General features: G+C 40.0%; 1 protein-coding gene and 1 long non-coding RNA gene across 4 annotated transcripts in view; one reads left to right on the forward strand and one right to left on the reverse strand.

Moving 5' to 3' along the window:
• The window catches only part of spns2 (SPNS lysolipid transporter 2, sphingosine-1-phosphate), a 72,403-nt gene extending 69,388 nt beyond the window's left edge, over positions 1 to 3,015 (reverse strand). Inside the window, exon 1 of one of the 2 annotated variants that reach the window (XM_089017342.1) lies at positions 2,618 to 3,015. In XM_089017342.1, coding sequence (XP_088873468.1) covers positions 2,618 to 2,849 — 232 coding nt within the window. In that variant the 5' untranslated portion in view covers positions 2,850 to 3,015. The remainder of the gene's footprint in view (positions 1 to 2,617) is intronic. The other variant, XM_089017343.1, reaches the window with a different exon arrangement.
• Positions 3,016 to 3,176: 161 nt separating this feature from the next.
• Positions 3,177 to 7,629, forward strand: LOC148886184 (uncharacterized). Of its 2 annotated transcripts, none has more exons than XR_016117898.1 (3): positions 3,177 to 3,250; positions 6,441 to 6,504; positions 7,563 to 7,624. It is a non-coding gene; the product is annotated as an uncharacterized LOC148886184 (long non-coding RNA). The 2 variants fall into 2 exon arrangements; XR_016117899.1 differs by having other exon boundaries at positions 3,200 to 3,250; positions 6,444 to 6,504; positions 7,563 to 7,629.
• Positions 7,630 to 16,173: the final 8,544 nt, after the last annotated feature.

Raw genomic sequence — 16,173 nt, forward strand, 5'->3', positions numbered from 1 at the left:
TTTTCCTGACGTGGACCAGCGCCTTCAAAAAGGTGTCCATACCCCTTTTGGGTTGTCAATTCGACATCTGATTGGTTAGCGCAACAGTTTGATCGACACATTTGATGCGGCAGGGCCCGCAGAACTGATTGTGAAGGCATCCAAGTAGATTTCAGACCCTGGTACCACATGATGGCTGAAATGTGATTGATTAGATTGGATTTACCTTTTTTCATCTCACGGTGGAGAAATTTACATTTCACGGCAGCAAGGTGATGAAAGGAAGAAGAAAGGAAAGAAATATGTAGAAAAAAGAAATACAAGAGCTGCTGGAAAGGCAGCCACTCTCGCGGCGCCATCTTGCAGTCAAAAGAACAAAAAAACTAAATAACAATATGACAACACAAAGAGTCCTCAATTCTTAAGCACTTGCTGTACCCTCTTTGTGACATTAAGTTAAATGTTTAAATACGAAAACCCACATCTGAAAGCAGCGCAACAGGGGAACATCAATAAAAGGAATCTGAAAGACAATTTGGAATTATTTAAGAAGAATTCACTGACAAAATTTAACTAACATCAGTGATTCAAATATTTTAGGTCAGCAGAGAAGGCTTTACAGGCTTTGACTGTCCTCCATTGCTATAGAATAACGTCAACTTCAGCACAAAACAAACCTCCAAAATAGCAACCAGCTTCAGCTCTTTGCCCAAATCCGGTCTTCAACCCCAGAATAACGAACACAACCGTGCGTAGCCCAAACTGTTCGAAATCTGCAGCTACTCAGCAAGTGGGTTAGAGAAGCAACCCAGCATTTTTCCTAGTGTGCATTCAAAATACACCCTTGAGGATGTGCAATATTGCAAATACAGTCCGAGGACAAAGCAAGGCAGATGCAATGTGTTGGTAAGCTTCCACCATCTAATTAACTACTGCAATGTCGCTCAGCGAGAGGGGGTGGGAGGTGGGGGGGACCTCAGAGAGATTGAAGGAGTTGGAGCAAGCAGAAGGAGCAGCTCATGTTGTAGGATGGTCCAGCACATTTAAACAGCTTCTTCCCCCAAGCCATTAACTCTTTGAACTCTTTCAACAGTAGCCAAAATGGAACTGTATAGTGCCACTTAGCAGTTTTTTTGACAACGATACTAGTGCAGCGTGTTCTACCGGAAACAAATTCCTTGTGTGTCCTACATACTTGGCAATAAAGATGATTCTGATTCTGATTCTGATTCTGATGCACATTATGCCCATTCATCATGCAAAACTGCCATGTTTGCCATGAGTTAAGGTGGCAGGGATGAGCAAGCCGCACCCGCATCCGCTCAGCCTTGTTGCCCCATTATCACATTCCTTTTTCACAGCAAATTTGTGACTTTGCATTTTTTTACCTGTAAATATTGATTTGAAATCTTGATTCAGATGAAAATAATGTTCAATCTATTTGCCAGGTAAACAGAGATGGTGAAACTAATCTCAGAATTTCTGCACACGGTCTCAGCATGGATGTTGAAGCAGCAGTTTGATGCCCGGACTGCAGTGATCATCAACACTCTCTCAGTCGTCAGACTCTTCAGAACTGACAGACTTGAGGCAAAGCCCTCAGGACGCTGAGCCACAGGCATGTGGCCACTTTGCGAGTACACATTGTTCCGTGTTGGACACACTCCTACTTTGTGATTGCTTTCAGTCCAAAAATAAACAAATCCTTTTGACTAGAAGTAAGGACTGTAAATGTCCCCATTGTGGGACGATGAAAGGATTTCTGATTCTGATTCTGATAACATCTCAGTGTAACAATAATGGATTTTTTTTAACCAAGCCTTCGAATTAGCTGTGTCTGCATCAATGCAAATAAGCATCAATTAAAAAAAACATTGACTGTACTCAGGAATTACTTCCTAGAACCTCCTATTACACTTCCTTCCATTATTTGGTGCTGCAGCAATATTTTTTAACTCATTCATTGCCAATGAGTACAATGTAAGATTGTAGTATGGACTTGAATTCAAATTTTCAATCACCAAATATGATTTTATCAGATTGCATTAAAAATCATCGCAATAGCACAGTACAGTACTTGATCTTTCAGATTAATTTGTCTGCTAAATATTCGATTTTGGTTTCACAAAGAAATGTTAAACATCACGTGGTTTCGTCTCATTATCACGCAGCAAGCTGCAGGATACAATATTGAACCATTTCTCCACTTCCAGCCTCACAGGAACTAATGGCTCATTTTCCCCCTCCTTCATATCCACTCTAAACACCCATCAATCATGATCGACGTTGTCACGCTCGTTTGTGGAAGAAGCGTTGCCTCAGTGGATCGATCAGTGATTATCTGTGGCATATCAGTGATCACTAAACCACTGTGGAGCGTTTCCTTGGGAGATAGCGAAGGCGCGTCGGTTTGATTCAATCAGCACGAGCATGGAAATAACACAGCAAGTGTGTGTCCACTGCACCGAGGCGATCCCATTGTTCCGCCCGTCTGAGCTGAGGTGAGGTCATAAAACCCAAAGAAGCTTCCAGCCAATTAATGCGCGGACAACTGTCCAGCAAAATGACAGTTAAAACACTCCCCGTCAGCTTTAAAGCCGAAACATTTGTTATAGTAGTGATAAAAAGAATCCCTTACCGGCTACTGTGCATCTGTCCATGTAATTGAGGACGTTCCCGAAACTGAGGATGACAGCAGCGACGACCGGCGAGCGACATCGGAGCAGCGCCGCGCGAAATTTCTGCCCGGGTTTGCAGGCGTGCAGGTCCGGGTTGGATTTGAGCGCGGGGCTCATGGTGCCCGACAGCGTGCGCACTTCATCCAAATTGCTGCAGCTTTCCAGCTCGCACCCATCACCTTCCACGCACATACTGGTGCAAAGTGATTGGAGGAGAAGAAAAACAGAAAAGGGAACAAAAATATTGTTGGACAACGACCAAAGTGAGCGGTCCGAGTTAGTCGCTGTGGAAGTGTTGCCTTGAAAGCTGGAGCGCAGGATGAGCTCGTCTCGGGTTCATATTTTTTCCACCAGTGTGTAGTGACTGAGGCTAGTGCGCTCCTGAGTTGTCTTTTTTCCCCCTCCTGTCAACCAGGCGCGCGCAAGGGGTGTGGCTAGGCAGGCTAAACAACACCCCTTATGTGCTGCAGCCAATGAGGGAAACGCATCCTCTGGAGCTGCCGGTGCCGACGAAACAACAGCAAAGCCGCCTGAACAGAGACTGGAGACATGAACTGACCGACTGTTGTGAGAACTATGGAACACTTCGCTTGGTGAATAATAAACGTTCATAAGATAAATGAACATGGTGGATATGTTTCACTAAGCTGAGAGTCCATCTTTCGAGTTATTGTATTTAGCATCTATTTCTGTGTAAACTCTCAGTCGTACAGGAGTGGTCCATCGATGAAAAGGTTTCTTCAGCCGTCATCTGTACTTCTTTGAAGGTGTCGGATGTTTCGCTTCTTATCCAAGAAACTCCGTCAGCAAACTAAAGTCTTACTGGTAGTTTAGGATATATATATATATATATATATATATATATATATATATATATATATATATATATATATATATATATATATATATATATATATATATATATATATATACAGTAAAACTAAAAATATATATATAAAGTAAAAGTAAAAAAATATATATATATATATACAGTAAAACAGTAAAGTCTCGTTATATCGATATCGGATATATCGATAGTCCCGGTTATATCGATGCTATTTCTATGCACGCACTGAGAAAATTACATGCAAACAGGGTCGGATATATCGATAGTCCCGGTTATATCGATATTTTTCGGACTCCCTTGAATATTATCGATATAACGAGACTTTACTATATATATATATATATATATATATATATATATATATATATATATATATATATATATATATATATATATATATATATATATATATATATATATATATATATATATATATATATATATGTCCCTACTGTCCAGACATGGCGGTGCCGGACTCTGCTATGATAGGTCTACGCTCTCAGTTAGGAGGAGCAGAGGACCACTCCCTGCAGCTGCTCCACTGATAGTTCCTGTCGTTCTGACTAACGACTGGCCTGATTACCCCACTTCAACCGGTATCGCCTCATCAGTATTACTAATCCTATGTTTCCTAAGCAGGCTATTGTATGAACGATCCAAATTGAACCTCACCCCACCAAACCGGTTTAATGAAGGATTTAGTTGTTTTATGAAAATCACTTCTTTTACTCCCCTTTCAAACCATCTATTTTCTTTCGCTAAGATTTTAACCTCATTGTCGTCAAATGAGTGGTTGCTAGCTTTTAGGTGCATATGTACTGCAGATTGAGGCCCACTAGTATTATCCCTGCGATGTCTCCCCAATGTACTGCTCTTTATAATTTTCATTCTTACAATGTAATAATAATAATAATAATAATAATACATTTTTCAACTTTAAAAACTATCAAGGACATTTGTCAGTCACAGGATAAGAGCGAATAAAGATTACGCTCGGATTTAAGAGTTCCACTATAAAATGCAAAGTTGATATACAGTAAAGTCTCGTTATATCGATATTCAAGGGAGTCCGAAAAAATATCGATATAACCGGGACTATCGATATATCCGACCCTGTTTGCATGTAATTTTCTCCGTGCGTGCATAGAAATAGTATCGATATAACCGGGACTATCGATATATCCGATATCGATATAACGAGAGTTTACTGTAATAACTTTATAATTAACTGTTTTTGCTGTGATAAGCCACAGGCTCACAAATCTTTTATCAAAACTAACCAAAGTAAATCTCATTCTACTTTAGAGGGAAAGAAAACAGTCTCGATATGATGCAATAAGTCTCATCAGCGAGTACATAAACTGAAGAAAGATTTGATTTATTCATGAGGAGCATCTCAAGACTCAAAGCATGGAGTTGGAAGACATCTACATGAGGATGAACGATGAGGGGATGACAATGAATCGCACTTTCGACGAAAACAACAATGTTGATAAAGTCTTTTTTTGAGAATTTGTTTAGTCTCCTCGATGTACTGCTCTTTACAATTTTCATTCTTACAATGTATTAAATAAACTACATTACTTTGTTTTTCATTTGGCAGCCTATCTTTTGGATGCTCTAATTTTTGCCTTAAAGCGCTTATCGGTTTGAAATAAGTAGGAATTTTGTGTTGCCAAAGGTCTCTTTGTAGTTTTTCAGAAACTCCTGCAATGTACCTTACATTGCAAGAACCTCATGCTAACAAGTCGCACACTGTGCCACCCATCGTTATTTTTTTTCCTCGTTCGTTTATTTTTTATTCTTCTTCTTGTTATGAACACTACAAATATGTTACTTATTTTATACACCACTTTGCTACAGTTTCAGATTCTTTTAAAAGGGGTCTCTACATGAGGTAAATTGAGATCCTCATTCTGATTCTATTTCTGAAAGGACGGAAAGGAGTTTCTTCAACACTGATGTCACGGTAAAACAAGTGCCTCATTCGTTGACGTTGGTGTGAAATTCCTAATGATGATACCAAAGGTGACAAAGTCTCAAAACGCGTCATCTTAATATGATAGGAAAAAATTCTAAAACCCATACCTGTCAACCTCCACGGCTCCATGCCAATACAAACTGTCATATTTTCCCTTATAAAATAAAAAATAATCGTACACCATATTTTTTTTTCAAACGTGTTTATTTGTGTTGTTTAACATGTTATATTGTACATGTGTTTCGTTATATCATTCTGGACGTTCTTCATAAATGCTGAAATTACAAGTGTTGCTTAATTACTACAGTGTTCTCTATTGTATGCTATCGTATGATCGATATGTTTTCCAGACTTCTACGTTTTTGGCGTGGCTCTTTGTATCAAAATGCGTTTTTAAATCACAGAAAAACAGCTATATTCACGTCTTTTTTGCAAGCAACACAATATGAATATTCTCCTCCTTTCTTCGAAGCTTGTATCAATCCTTCGTATCGTCCTGACTTTCGCTTTGTTCACGTGTGATCGGAATGACGCAATGGGAAATCCCCAGGCGGCAGACGCATGCGCACAGTAGCATCAAACCACTCGCTTCGGAAAAAAAAAACGATACCGGGGCAAACTCGTTTGACTTGATTGATTTGCCGTTTCGTGATTGTCAGTGCATACCGGATGGTGCCCATAATGGACACATTTACGTATTTCCGTAAAGATTTTCTTGTACGTCGTACACGTCTTAAAATGTATAATAAACGTACCTTGTACGGCAAAAACGTACAGGTTGACAGGTATGAAAACCTCACACCTAAAGATAGGCTCAAAGATTACATCATTGAAGAATGAGTGTTCAAATGGACAGTAAGTGTATGTGAATGACTTTAGAAGGCCCAATGTGGGCCAGTCTGCCATGTCAGAGTAAAGGCAACTATTTTTTGACCCTGTTCTTGTTTGTCTCCAGCAGATGGGAGGCGAGGGACGTCCCACCAATGTGCACACCTGCTGCCAATGTTCAAATCAATTAGGTATGTATTTGTTGGATTGTTCCTCACCTTGCTCATGACCTGGTCTCCAAGCGTTGAATTCGCTTGATGATCTCCCTTGTGCACACATGTATTTTCTGGACTTATTTATTTTTTACAGTCTTCATAGTAAGTTCGTTGCTCAGCGCCGTTTCGGTTTTGTGTCTTGTTTTAGCTATTTTCTTTTCTATTTACAACAAGCTGTTTCAACAAGCAGCATCCGTTGTTGTACTTTGTCAGTCGTACATTTTAGAATTAATAAAATTATTTTTGCACAATTCCACCTCAGGCTCCATTTAGAGTACAATTCTTTTCTGGATCCGTCAATCGTGGATGTGCTAATTTTGCAGACATGACCATCAAATGACAGGTCACTTTATTAGTAAAAAGAAACAGAATCAAATCATCCACTTATCCAACTGCCAATTAGGTCTGACGTAAAAAAAAAAAAAAAGAACGCAATTATATCTTGACATCGTTCAGCCATGAAGGCTGAGTGTTTGGATGTTTGACTGCTTCTGCTCTCCACGTTTTTGGCATTGCCAGGACTTCGGAGGTGTTCTCTGAATATACTGTATATTTTTTTCCAGAAACACTCAAGCAATTACCCACTCACTCCCTAATACTGTATAATCATTGAACTTGATTCACATTCTGTACTCTGTATCCAAACAAAGCAGCCTGGTTGTACTGTAAGGCAAGAGCAGGGTAATCCTGACATTTTGGAATGCTTAATTGAGCAGACAGACGAGGGGAAAATTCTGGCAAAAAGAAGAGACCCATAACAGACAGTGGACTCATGTGTATAGCTTAGGAAGGAGCCCCTCAAGCGCAGTTGTTCCAATCTCTCCCTCTGCACCCCCCCCCCCCTTCTCCTTTTTTTTCTTTCTTTTCGATGTGTTTGATATGCTGCGCATGTCTGCAGGATCTTGTGTGTTTTCCTTTCAAACAGAATAGCTCGGTGGACCTGGTCCTACCTCTGGCAGTTTTTCTGCAATGTGGCCCAGAGCCACTAAGTCACTACTCACTTTTCTGAAGCCTTCCTTCCTGTCTCTGCTCAGGGCCGACCTCCAGTGCAGGATGGGAGATAACTCCGCTAATCGTCGGACCCAGAGGCTGCAAGGCGATAAGGCCGAGCCTTGCTGCATCAAAAATGCAAGTGAAGTTTAAGAAAAAAACACACTGACACTTGTGTGTCATCCGAATGTTGTTCAACTGTAAATACAGATTCGCTTTTAGTCTATGGAATGGAGTGGTGATACTTCGTCACAGTTTAAATTTCCTTCAGAGGCGAAGAAGCAAAAATGAATGTGTAATGATATAATTTAATTTAATTACCCATAATTTCATAGACCATATTTTTCAGTGTATGAGGCGCACCGGAATATAAGGCACACCCCCAATGAATGGTGTAATTTCAAACTTTTTCCATATACGTATAAGGCGCACCTTCAATGAATGAAAAAAAGTCCAAATATAATATATAAATATATCAACGTTTTCCAAATACAAGGCACATTACATTATAAGGCGCTACAGTAGAGCATGGGTTACACACTATTTCTTCTATGGGGTGGAAATGGAGTCGTGTGGCTCCTGACAGTAGTTGCGAGATCTGGTGTCGCTCAATATTACTTCAAATATAAGTCGCACCTGTGTATAAGGCATAGGGTCATTTTGTTGATGAAAATGAAGGCTTTTGGGTGCGCCTTATACACTGGAAAATACGGTCATATTTTTGTCAGAAAAATATATAATACATAAATTTGCTGTTGCCCTTAACAGTGTAGAAAATATCCCTAAAAATGTTAACCACCAGAAAATTGGACAGTACTTTATTAGCAAATTATGAAAGAGATTGTGCAACAGTACAAATACATTTTAATTTGGTTCAAGAGTTTTTTTACAAATATTTTTTAAAAACAATACGTTATATCAATCAAAATATTGCCTTTTCTTGAAAATTACTTTTTTATTATTTCATAAAACCCTAATGCTTCACTTAAACTTGTTTATTCAGGTAATTTACTCTCCCAAACAATAGATTTGGTCTAAATCCGGTCGTAAAACACAAGAGGATTGTTCCGTTTTTGCTCAAATGAGTCATGTTTCAGCCACTTTATTTAATGTACACATTTCCCCATCCTGCATTCATGGAACAATCTTCGGACTAACTGTTCTTTTGCTTCCAGAGGAACACAACGTTCGCTGAGGATCCGGGAGAATCACCAATATTGTGTTCACACTGACTCCCAAGTCACATCTTGGACACCTCAAACTCAAATGATTAAAACCATTGCAGAGGCTGTTTATGTCCTACAGACGGTGAGTCAAACTGGTTTTCTGAATGGTCAGGCCGTAAAGCATCTCACTGGACCAGTTTTGTACAGGTCAGTGAACATTGAGGTTTCCGCCAAGGCAGATGAGGAAAGAAACAAATGCTGCAGCTGAAGTGCATACATTTGGTTTGTACTGTGAAACACTGTAAAGGGCCGATTTGATTTTCGAGGTGCTTTTCACAGTTGCCTCTGTTACCAGTCTTTGTAGAATTGGAATACTGAATGTTAATACAATCAACAAGTCCAAGATGGCGTTCGAGTAGTCGGCAAGTGTTCTCACGAGCCTTGCTTTTTTTGTTGTTGTTTTTGTGTTGTCTTTGTGCTGTCTTTTGTCACTTTGTGTTGTTGTGGGTCGTGTGGAACGGATACGGGTTGTTTTTTCAGACGTTCATCAAAGAGAAGACTGATGAGCGTTGCACCTTTTAGCACGAATATGCCAGCAGTGTTTTTGATTGGGAAGAATGTTGGTGACATTTGGCTGTCATTGCTGCACAGCTCTGCTTTTCTGACCCTGTAATGGGCAGCGTTTTGATAGCCCCGCTTTGTTCAGTGGAAAGGTCGGCTTGAGGAGCCCGCGATGAGACTAAAGGAGCGTCAGTGCAGAGCACCGATGCGTATGTGGAACTATCGCGGCTTGTAATTGAAGTGGATTTACGTGGGACAGGAGTTGTGAGACAATATGTTTTCGTCAATGGATGCTATAGCTTTGTGTTTGCTTTCAAAACTTAGCTTGTAGCATACCTGCACATTTCACCATGATGTCCCTGATCCACTGGTGAAAATGATGCATTGATCCTTTTTCATCTAGAACTGCTTCATGCAACAAAGAAGGTGCAGAAAGTGCAAAAGATTGAACACTGTGTCTTCGATGTTATTTCACATTATTTATTTTGTTGGTTTTTTTTGTTGGTGTTTGACTTCAAGATGATGCCGCGAGAGTGGCTTCCTTTACAGCAGCTCCTGTATTTTGTTTTTGCTGCTGTGAAATGTAAATTTCTCCACTGTGAGACAAATAAAGCCTCGACTATCCATCCATCCTTTTTTCATAGCGCTTATTCCTCATTAGGGTCGCGGAGGGTGCTGGAGCCTATCCCGGCTGTCTTCGGGCACGAGGCGAGGCACACCCTGAATTGGTTGCCAGCCAATCGCGGGCACACAAAGACAAATAACAGTCACTCTCACACTCGCGCCTAGGGACGATTTGGAGTGTTCAATCGCCCGCCGTGCATGTTTTTGGAATGTGGGAGGAAACCGGAGGACCCGGAGAAAACCCATGCGGGTCCGGGGAGAACATGCAAATTCCACACACCTCTGTACTGTGAAACCGGCGTGCTAATCACTCGACTACCGGGCGGCCCTAAAGGATAATATAATATAATATAATATAATATAATATAATATAATATAATATACAGTAAAGTCTCGTTATATCGATATAACCGGGACTATCGATATATCCGACCCTGTTTGCATGTCATTTTCTCCGTGCGTGCATAGAAATAGTATCGATATAACCGGGACTATCGATATATCTGATATCGATATAACGAGACTTTACTGTAATATAATATAATATAATATAATATAACACAATATAATCTATAAACTGTTTTTGCGTTAGTCGTTTCATATTGCTCCATATGTAAATATGTAAATTTATCCACTGCGAGACTAATAAAGGCAAATCCAATATTGCCTTTAAGTTAAATTAAACCCCACACAGGATGCAGAAAAAAAAAACACTCCTCAAAATCACTTGATTCATCCCAAAGATGTTTAATGGATTTGAAAAGTTGCTATCGAGTTGTAAACTATCAAAGCAGAGCAGAGATGGACCTCTCCAATACTGCGCCTGCATAAAAATGAACATGACAAGTGTAATCTTGCAGTAAATTGACGTTTATTTCCTAAAACAGATGGTGACGTTGCAAAACTCCTGATTTGGTGATTAGTTGATGACAAGATGTGGATCAGGACTTTTGTTCCGCAAGCGTTGTTACTCAGGCGCTGAGCAGTGCAAAGTTCAAAATGCATGCGCAGTGCACTCTTAGATGGTGAGATTCTGAGAACAGCTGATTTGGAGTTGCACCAGTCCAGGATTGTTCTCCTAGAGGGCATTTGTTTGTCGAGACGGAGCCGTCTGGATTTCGATCAGCCTTGAGGTGTGGGCTGTGTGCTATTTTGACCTTTTCTCATTCAACGTATACCCTTTCGACCCCTGCGTTTATCGGTGCCCGGCTGGAGCTCACGGGAGCAACTGCAAGCCCTTCTGTCTTGTGGCTCGCTAAAGTGAAGCTGTGGAGTTGCTGCGGGCTTAGCAGCTGAGGATTTTCATGTGTACTAATGTCTGTTTGGAGGTTTTTGACAATACTGCAGTCAGTCTGCAGTATTGCAACTGCATTTCGTGCTCATGCACAGACATCGTTTATTGGTCATTTTAACTCATTCAATGCCAGACATGCAAAAATGTGTCCACTCCAGTGCCAGGGTTTTTTATCATTGTCACTTGAATTCCAGGACCCGCAGAATATTGAGTTTTAGGACTACATAAACAGAGTTTTAGGACTACATAAACAATAGATTAAATTCAAAGCAGCGTAAGAAACCTAAGACTCTCTTCTTTCATCAAAAAAAAAAGAGTTAATGCCTAAGTTATATGGGTCTGGAATTATATGAGCTTGAAGTGAGGGCAGATGTATAAAAGACAAATGTTGTCAGAAAAAAAGAGTTGATTCTCAATTATATGGGTCTGGAATTATATGAGCTTGAAATTAGGGTGGCTGCCCAAAATGCAATGCAATACATACATATTGGTTCATATAGCGCTTTAACAACAACTGAAGCGGGAACAAAACGCTAACATGGTAAAAAGGAAATGCTGCCCCCTAGTGGAAAAGAAAAAGATCCCAGAGGCCATGGCTAGCGCTTTTTCGGCACCCAAACAAGAAAAAACAAAACTCAAATAAATTCGGAAATGGCGCTCTACGTCTCATTTTCAATTCCCAAATAAATTCGTGAATGGCAGTGAATGAGTTAATTATTCATTCAATGGCAAACATGCTGGTTTCCTTTGGCCATCAGTCTCAGCTGCTGTTATCACTTTTTACATCTCAACTTTAATAATTCCCCTGGACTTGAATTCTTAAACTAATGGAAAACAATGTGCATTGAGCTCACCAAATGAAAAAGAAATCACCTACACAACAGAAGTGAAGGCCAGATCTGTGTAGTTGTGCAGCTTTTATTTATAGTCTTCATGGGTCTTGGTAATTGCTACATTGCCTTTGGTTCCTTCTGAGAATCAGATCTCTTCTGCCCAGTGGCCAACAGGCCTCTGGAAGAGGAATGCTAAATACATAGGAGAAGACGGCAATGCACTATTGTACAGCGAACCACAGAGTTGGCAGCAATGCGGCGTCCACACTGTGACTGTGTGTGACACTTGGATGATCTCAAGGCATTTGATAAACATCAGTAAGAACCACAAATGTGTGAAGGCTGAGTTTTGCAGTCACCGAAAAGAGGGGGGGAAAATGAAGATATATTTATCATTTATCATTCTCTTTTCTCTCCTATTGTCCTCTCTCAAACCTCGTTCTCTCCAACTATATTAAATAACAACAGAGTGAATCCAAATCCCTCGTTGCATAAACTGTTAAAATGGGCTAACATTCTGCACAAGCAAGAAACTGACCAGGAAAAGGGACGGAAAAAAGTGTTCCCTTAAACACGGCCGATTTATTGCGATAGCTAGCCAACATTTTTTTTTGACAGTTATGCACGAGGACATGGGCTGGAGTGGTGACAAATCAGATAAATTCATGTATGGAGATGCAACATTGTGAATTGCAGTAACGTGCGGTGAGGTTCATGGCTGGTGAGGCACTGATGTCATCACAGTCAGATTTACAAACATATGAACTCTACAGAGTAGCTTATTCACCATTTGATTGGCAACAGTTAACGTGTTTTGTTTAAAATGTCATGTCAGCATTCTTTATATAAACTGTAGCATAGAAAAAAATAATTTAAAAACATATTATCGTGTTACCTTTACTTATAAATGAAGTCAATGCTTTCTTCAGTTCTCTATTTCTTTTAATTTAGATATGTAATCCTCCATTCTGAAAATAAGGCCAAGCAACACAAAAAAAATGACTGAATGGTTGCACTTAACTTGCTAACTGTTTACTGTCGCTTGCTCTCACTAATTCTATTATTCTGCAGCCGAGGAGACGCAAGTATCTCTGGAATCACAAGCGCCCCCTGTCATGAGGCAGGAGAACTGTGTGCCTCGCCTATGCACACAGTTTTGATGAAATAAAACTACTATAATACAGTGTTTATAATGTAAAGTGACTCTACATTATATACACCAGCTAAACTGTAGAAATTTATTTCATATACTAAAAGTATTTGAACACTTTAATAGCGATATGCAGAGGGACAGCAAGCCAGCACAGTTAGCATAGTCATTGCGTAATGCATGGTGAGGCTCAGCCGGCTGAGCCTCACCGCTCGTTTCTACTTAGTATTTAAACGGTAAATGTGAAAATTCAGCGATTTTGAAAAAAAATCCAAAAATGGTGAAGTTAAATGGAAAAGAACTTTAAAGTACAAATCACTAAATAAATATAACTGTTTAATTTATTTTTTCATTTGATATTTCCATGATTACAGGTGAGGCATGGCCTCACCTGCCTCCCCTGACTGCACGTCACTGGTGAATTGTGAATGGCCTTGAAGGTGTCAAGCCAGTGTTTGAAGTGGATCATGTGGGAGCCAGCGAAGACTCTGTGGGTGGGGGTAACGTAATGAAAGGAGGTTACTTGGCTAATGAGGCATGTAGAAGAGTTCTGGACCAGTTGGAGTTTATGCAGGGATTTTTGAGGGAGGCCAAAGAGGAGAGAGTTGCATTAGCCAATACAGGATGCAACACGTCCAATGAAAAGGATGTTGTTGTTCTTTTGCTTGATTTTACAATATCTAATAACAGAAGGTAAAGCAAGAGGGTGGAAGTGAGACACGGGGATTCCCAGGAAGGGTGGAGCTGGGTGCCATCCACAAAGCAAAAGAAGATTTACTCATTCACTGCCATTTACGAATTTATTCGGGAATTGAACATTTGACGTAGAGTGTCATTCTTGATTTTTTTTCAGGTTTTGTTCTTTCATGCTTGGGTGCCGATGAAGCGCTGACCATGGCCTCGGTCAATGTTTTTTTACTTTGCCACAAGGGGGCAGAGTTTCCCTTTTTTCATGTTCGTGCTTGTTTTCAGCTACAGCTGCTGTTAAACCGCTAAATAAACCTATATGTTTGTATTGCTATACTATTTAGGACAGCCACCCTCATTTAAAGCTCGTATAACTCCAGAGTCCAGACAATATAATTTCGGAATTAACTCTTTTTTCTGATGAAAGAAAAGAGTCTAAGGTTTCTAATACTGTATTGAATGTTGATGTAGTCCTAAGACTCAATATTCTGTGTGTCCTGGAATTCGACTGACGATGACAAAAACCCTGGCACTGGAGTGAACACATTTTTGCACGTCTGGTAGTGATTGGGTTAAGTTTACAGGAAGTAGCAAAAAAGAAGAGGAGGTTGATGTGTAAAAGCAAGGCCCCCGGGACAGAGCCCTGTGGCATACTTGAAGTCAATCATGAAGGGATAGATTAAAAGGATTTCTTTGAAGGTTTTCAAGACTGTGATTCGAAGACATGTCCCGTTTTTGAACAGATGGGTGAATGTTAAAATGCATTTTTAAAAATGTCATTCAATTATCAATTTCCTAAATGCCATTTGCTGGATTAGTTCATTCTTAGAGAAATCATTAGTTGCAAGCCGGTTTCAATATGCATACACGGCAATCTGATGTCATGGTCGAAATACTGTAAAAGGCCACATTACGGGTGGAGAAAGTCTCTTCCTAAATGATGTCATGTCACTGCAGCAGTGTCCTGGTGATAAGCAAAGAATGCTACTTCATATCCACAAATGTTTGTCTTATAGCGTCATCATCCACTCCATTTAAAGAAAGGCAAGGAAAATATGGAAATGGAACAGATAACTTATTGTCTTTTGTTCGTGTGGATGAATACGCTCCTTAATGGGACTGCATTCCAAGTTGTTTTCATGTAAAAATGCTCCCCGTCCTTGAGTAAACACTGACCATATCCGTTCCCCCTCATTGATCGACCCGGACAATTTATTAGCCATTGTGACAGTTTCCTGTGCTGCCACAGCCGACAGGGGAAACTGAGAGGTATGCAGATAAAGTGCTCAGAAACATGGTGCACAATACCCATTGTCTTTTAATTGCAGGTCAGACTCTTACCTCTCCGATGTTTTCCACATACCATGAAGTGTGTGTTTGCTTGTTTTTGCACATTCATGTCTGTCTGCCGGTTCTGCTCTGGTTTCCTAATCATATTAGTCAGTGATCACATAACGTCTCGAAAATTACAAGTTCAAGGGCAAAACTTTTGGGAAAGGGACAAAACAGGATATTCCGTGACTAAAGTGTGACTCGTTTCACAATTGATTGGCACTTAGACACTGTAGCCCGTGTAATGTGATGTTTCTTCATATTTCCACTGAATACTCACTGGCCGCGTCAATAGGTAATATAATTTCTTCCGAAGACCTTTCATCGCAATTTCATGTGACATCAGATGGAGGGTGTACAGTGTATTTTCAAAGAGCGCAGGTCTAATTGGATTGGATTTGTTTAGCCTTTATTAGTCTCGCATTGGAGAAATGTACATTTCACAGCAGCGAAGAGATGAAAGTAAGAGGGAAGGAAAGGAATAAGTAGAAAAACAAAATACAGAGCTGCTGTAAAGGCAGCCACTCTCGTAGTGCCATCTTGAAGTCAAAGGTAATTTTTTTCTTAAATAACAACTAATATGACAACACAAAGACACAGACAGCCATTCAATCTTAAGCACTTTCTGCACCCTCTTTGTTGTATGAAGCAGTTCTAAATGAAAGAGGAGCAATTCAAAGCGTCCTTTTCACCAGTGGATCAGGGATGTCATGGTAAAAGGTGCACGTCTGCTACAAGCTAAATGTTGAAAGCAAACACAAAGCTGAAGCATCCATTTCCTGTCCGACGTAAATCCGCTTCAATTCCAAGCCGCGACAGTTCGACATACGCATCGATTGTGTTAAATAAATTGAATGTGTTTTTTTTTTTATGTAAGGAATCTTTATACCGTCGGCTATCATTCTCACATGGTACAAAATTAGTTTGGTACAAATCTCATTGAAACTGAAAAAGCAAAGCGAACAGGACACAATACTGTACATTCAAGCTGATATACCATTGACAGTT

This window comes from Hippocampus bargibanti, linkage group LG16, assembly GCF_051943395.1.
Source record: "Hippocampus bargibanti isolate YZ-2025 linkage group LG16, ASM5194339v1, whole genome shotgun sequence".
Lineage (NCBI taxonomy): Eukaryota > Metazoa > Chordata > Actinopteri > Syngnathiformes > Syngnathidae > Hippocampus > Hippocampus bargibanti.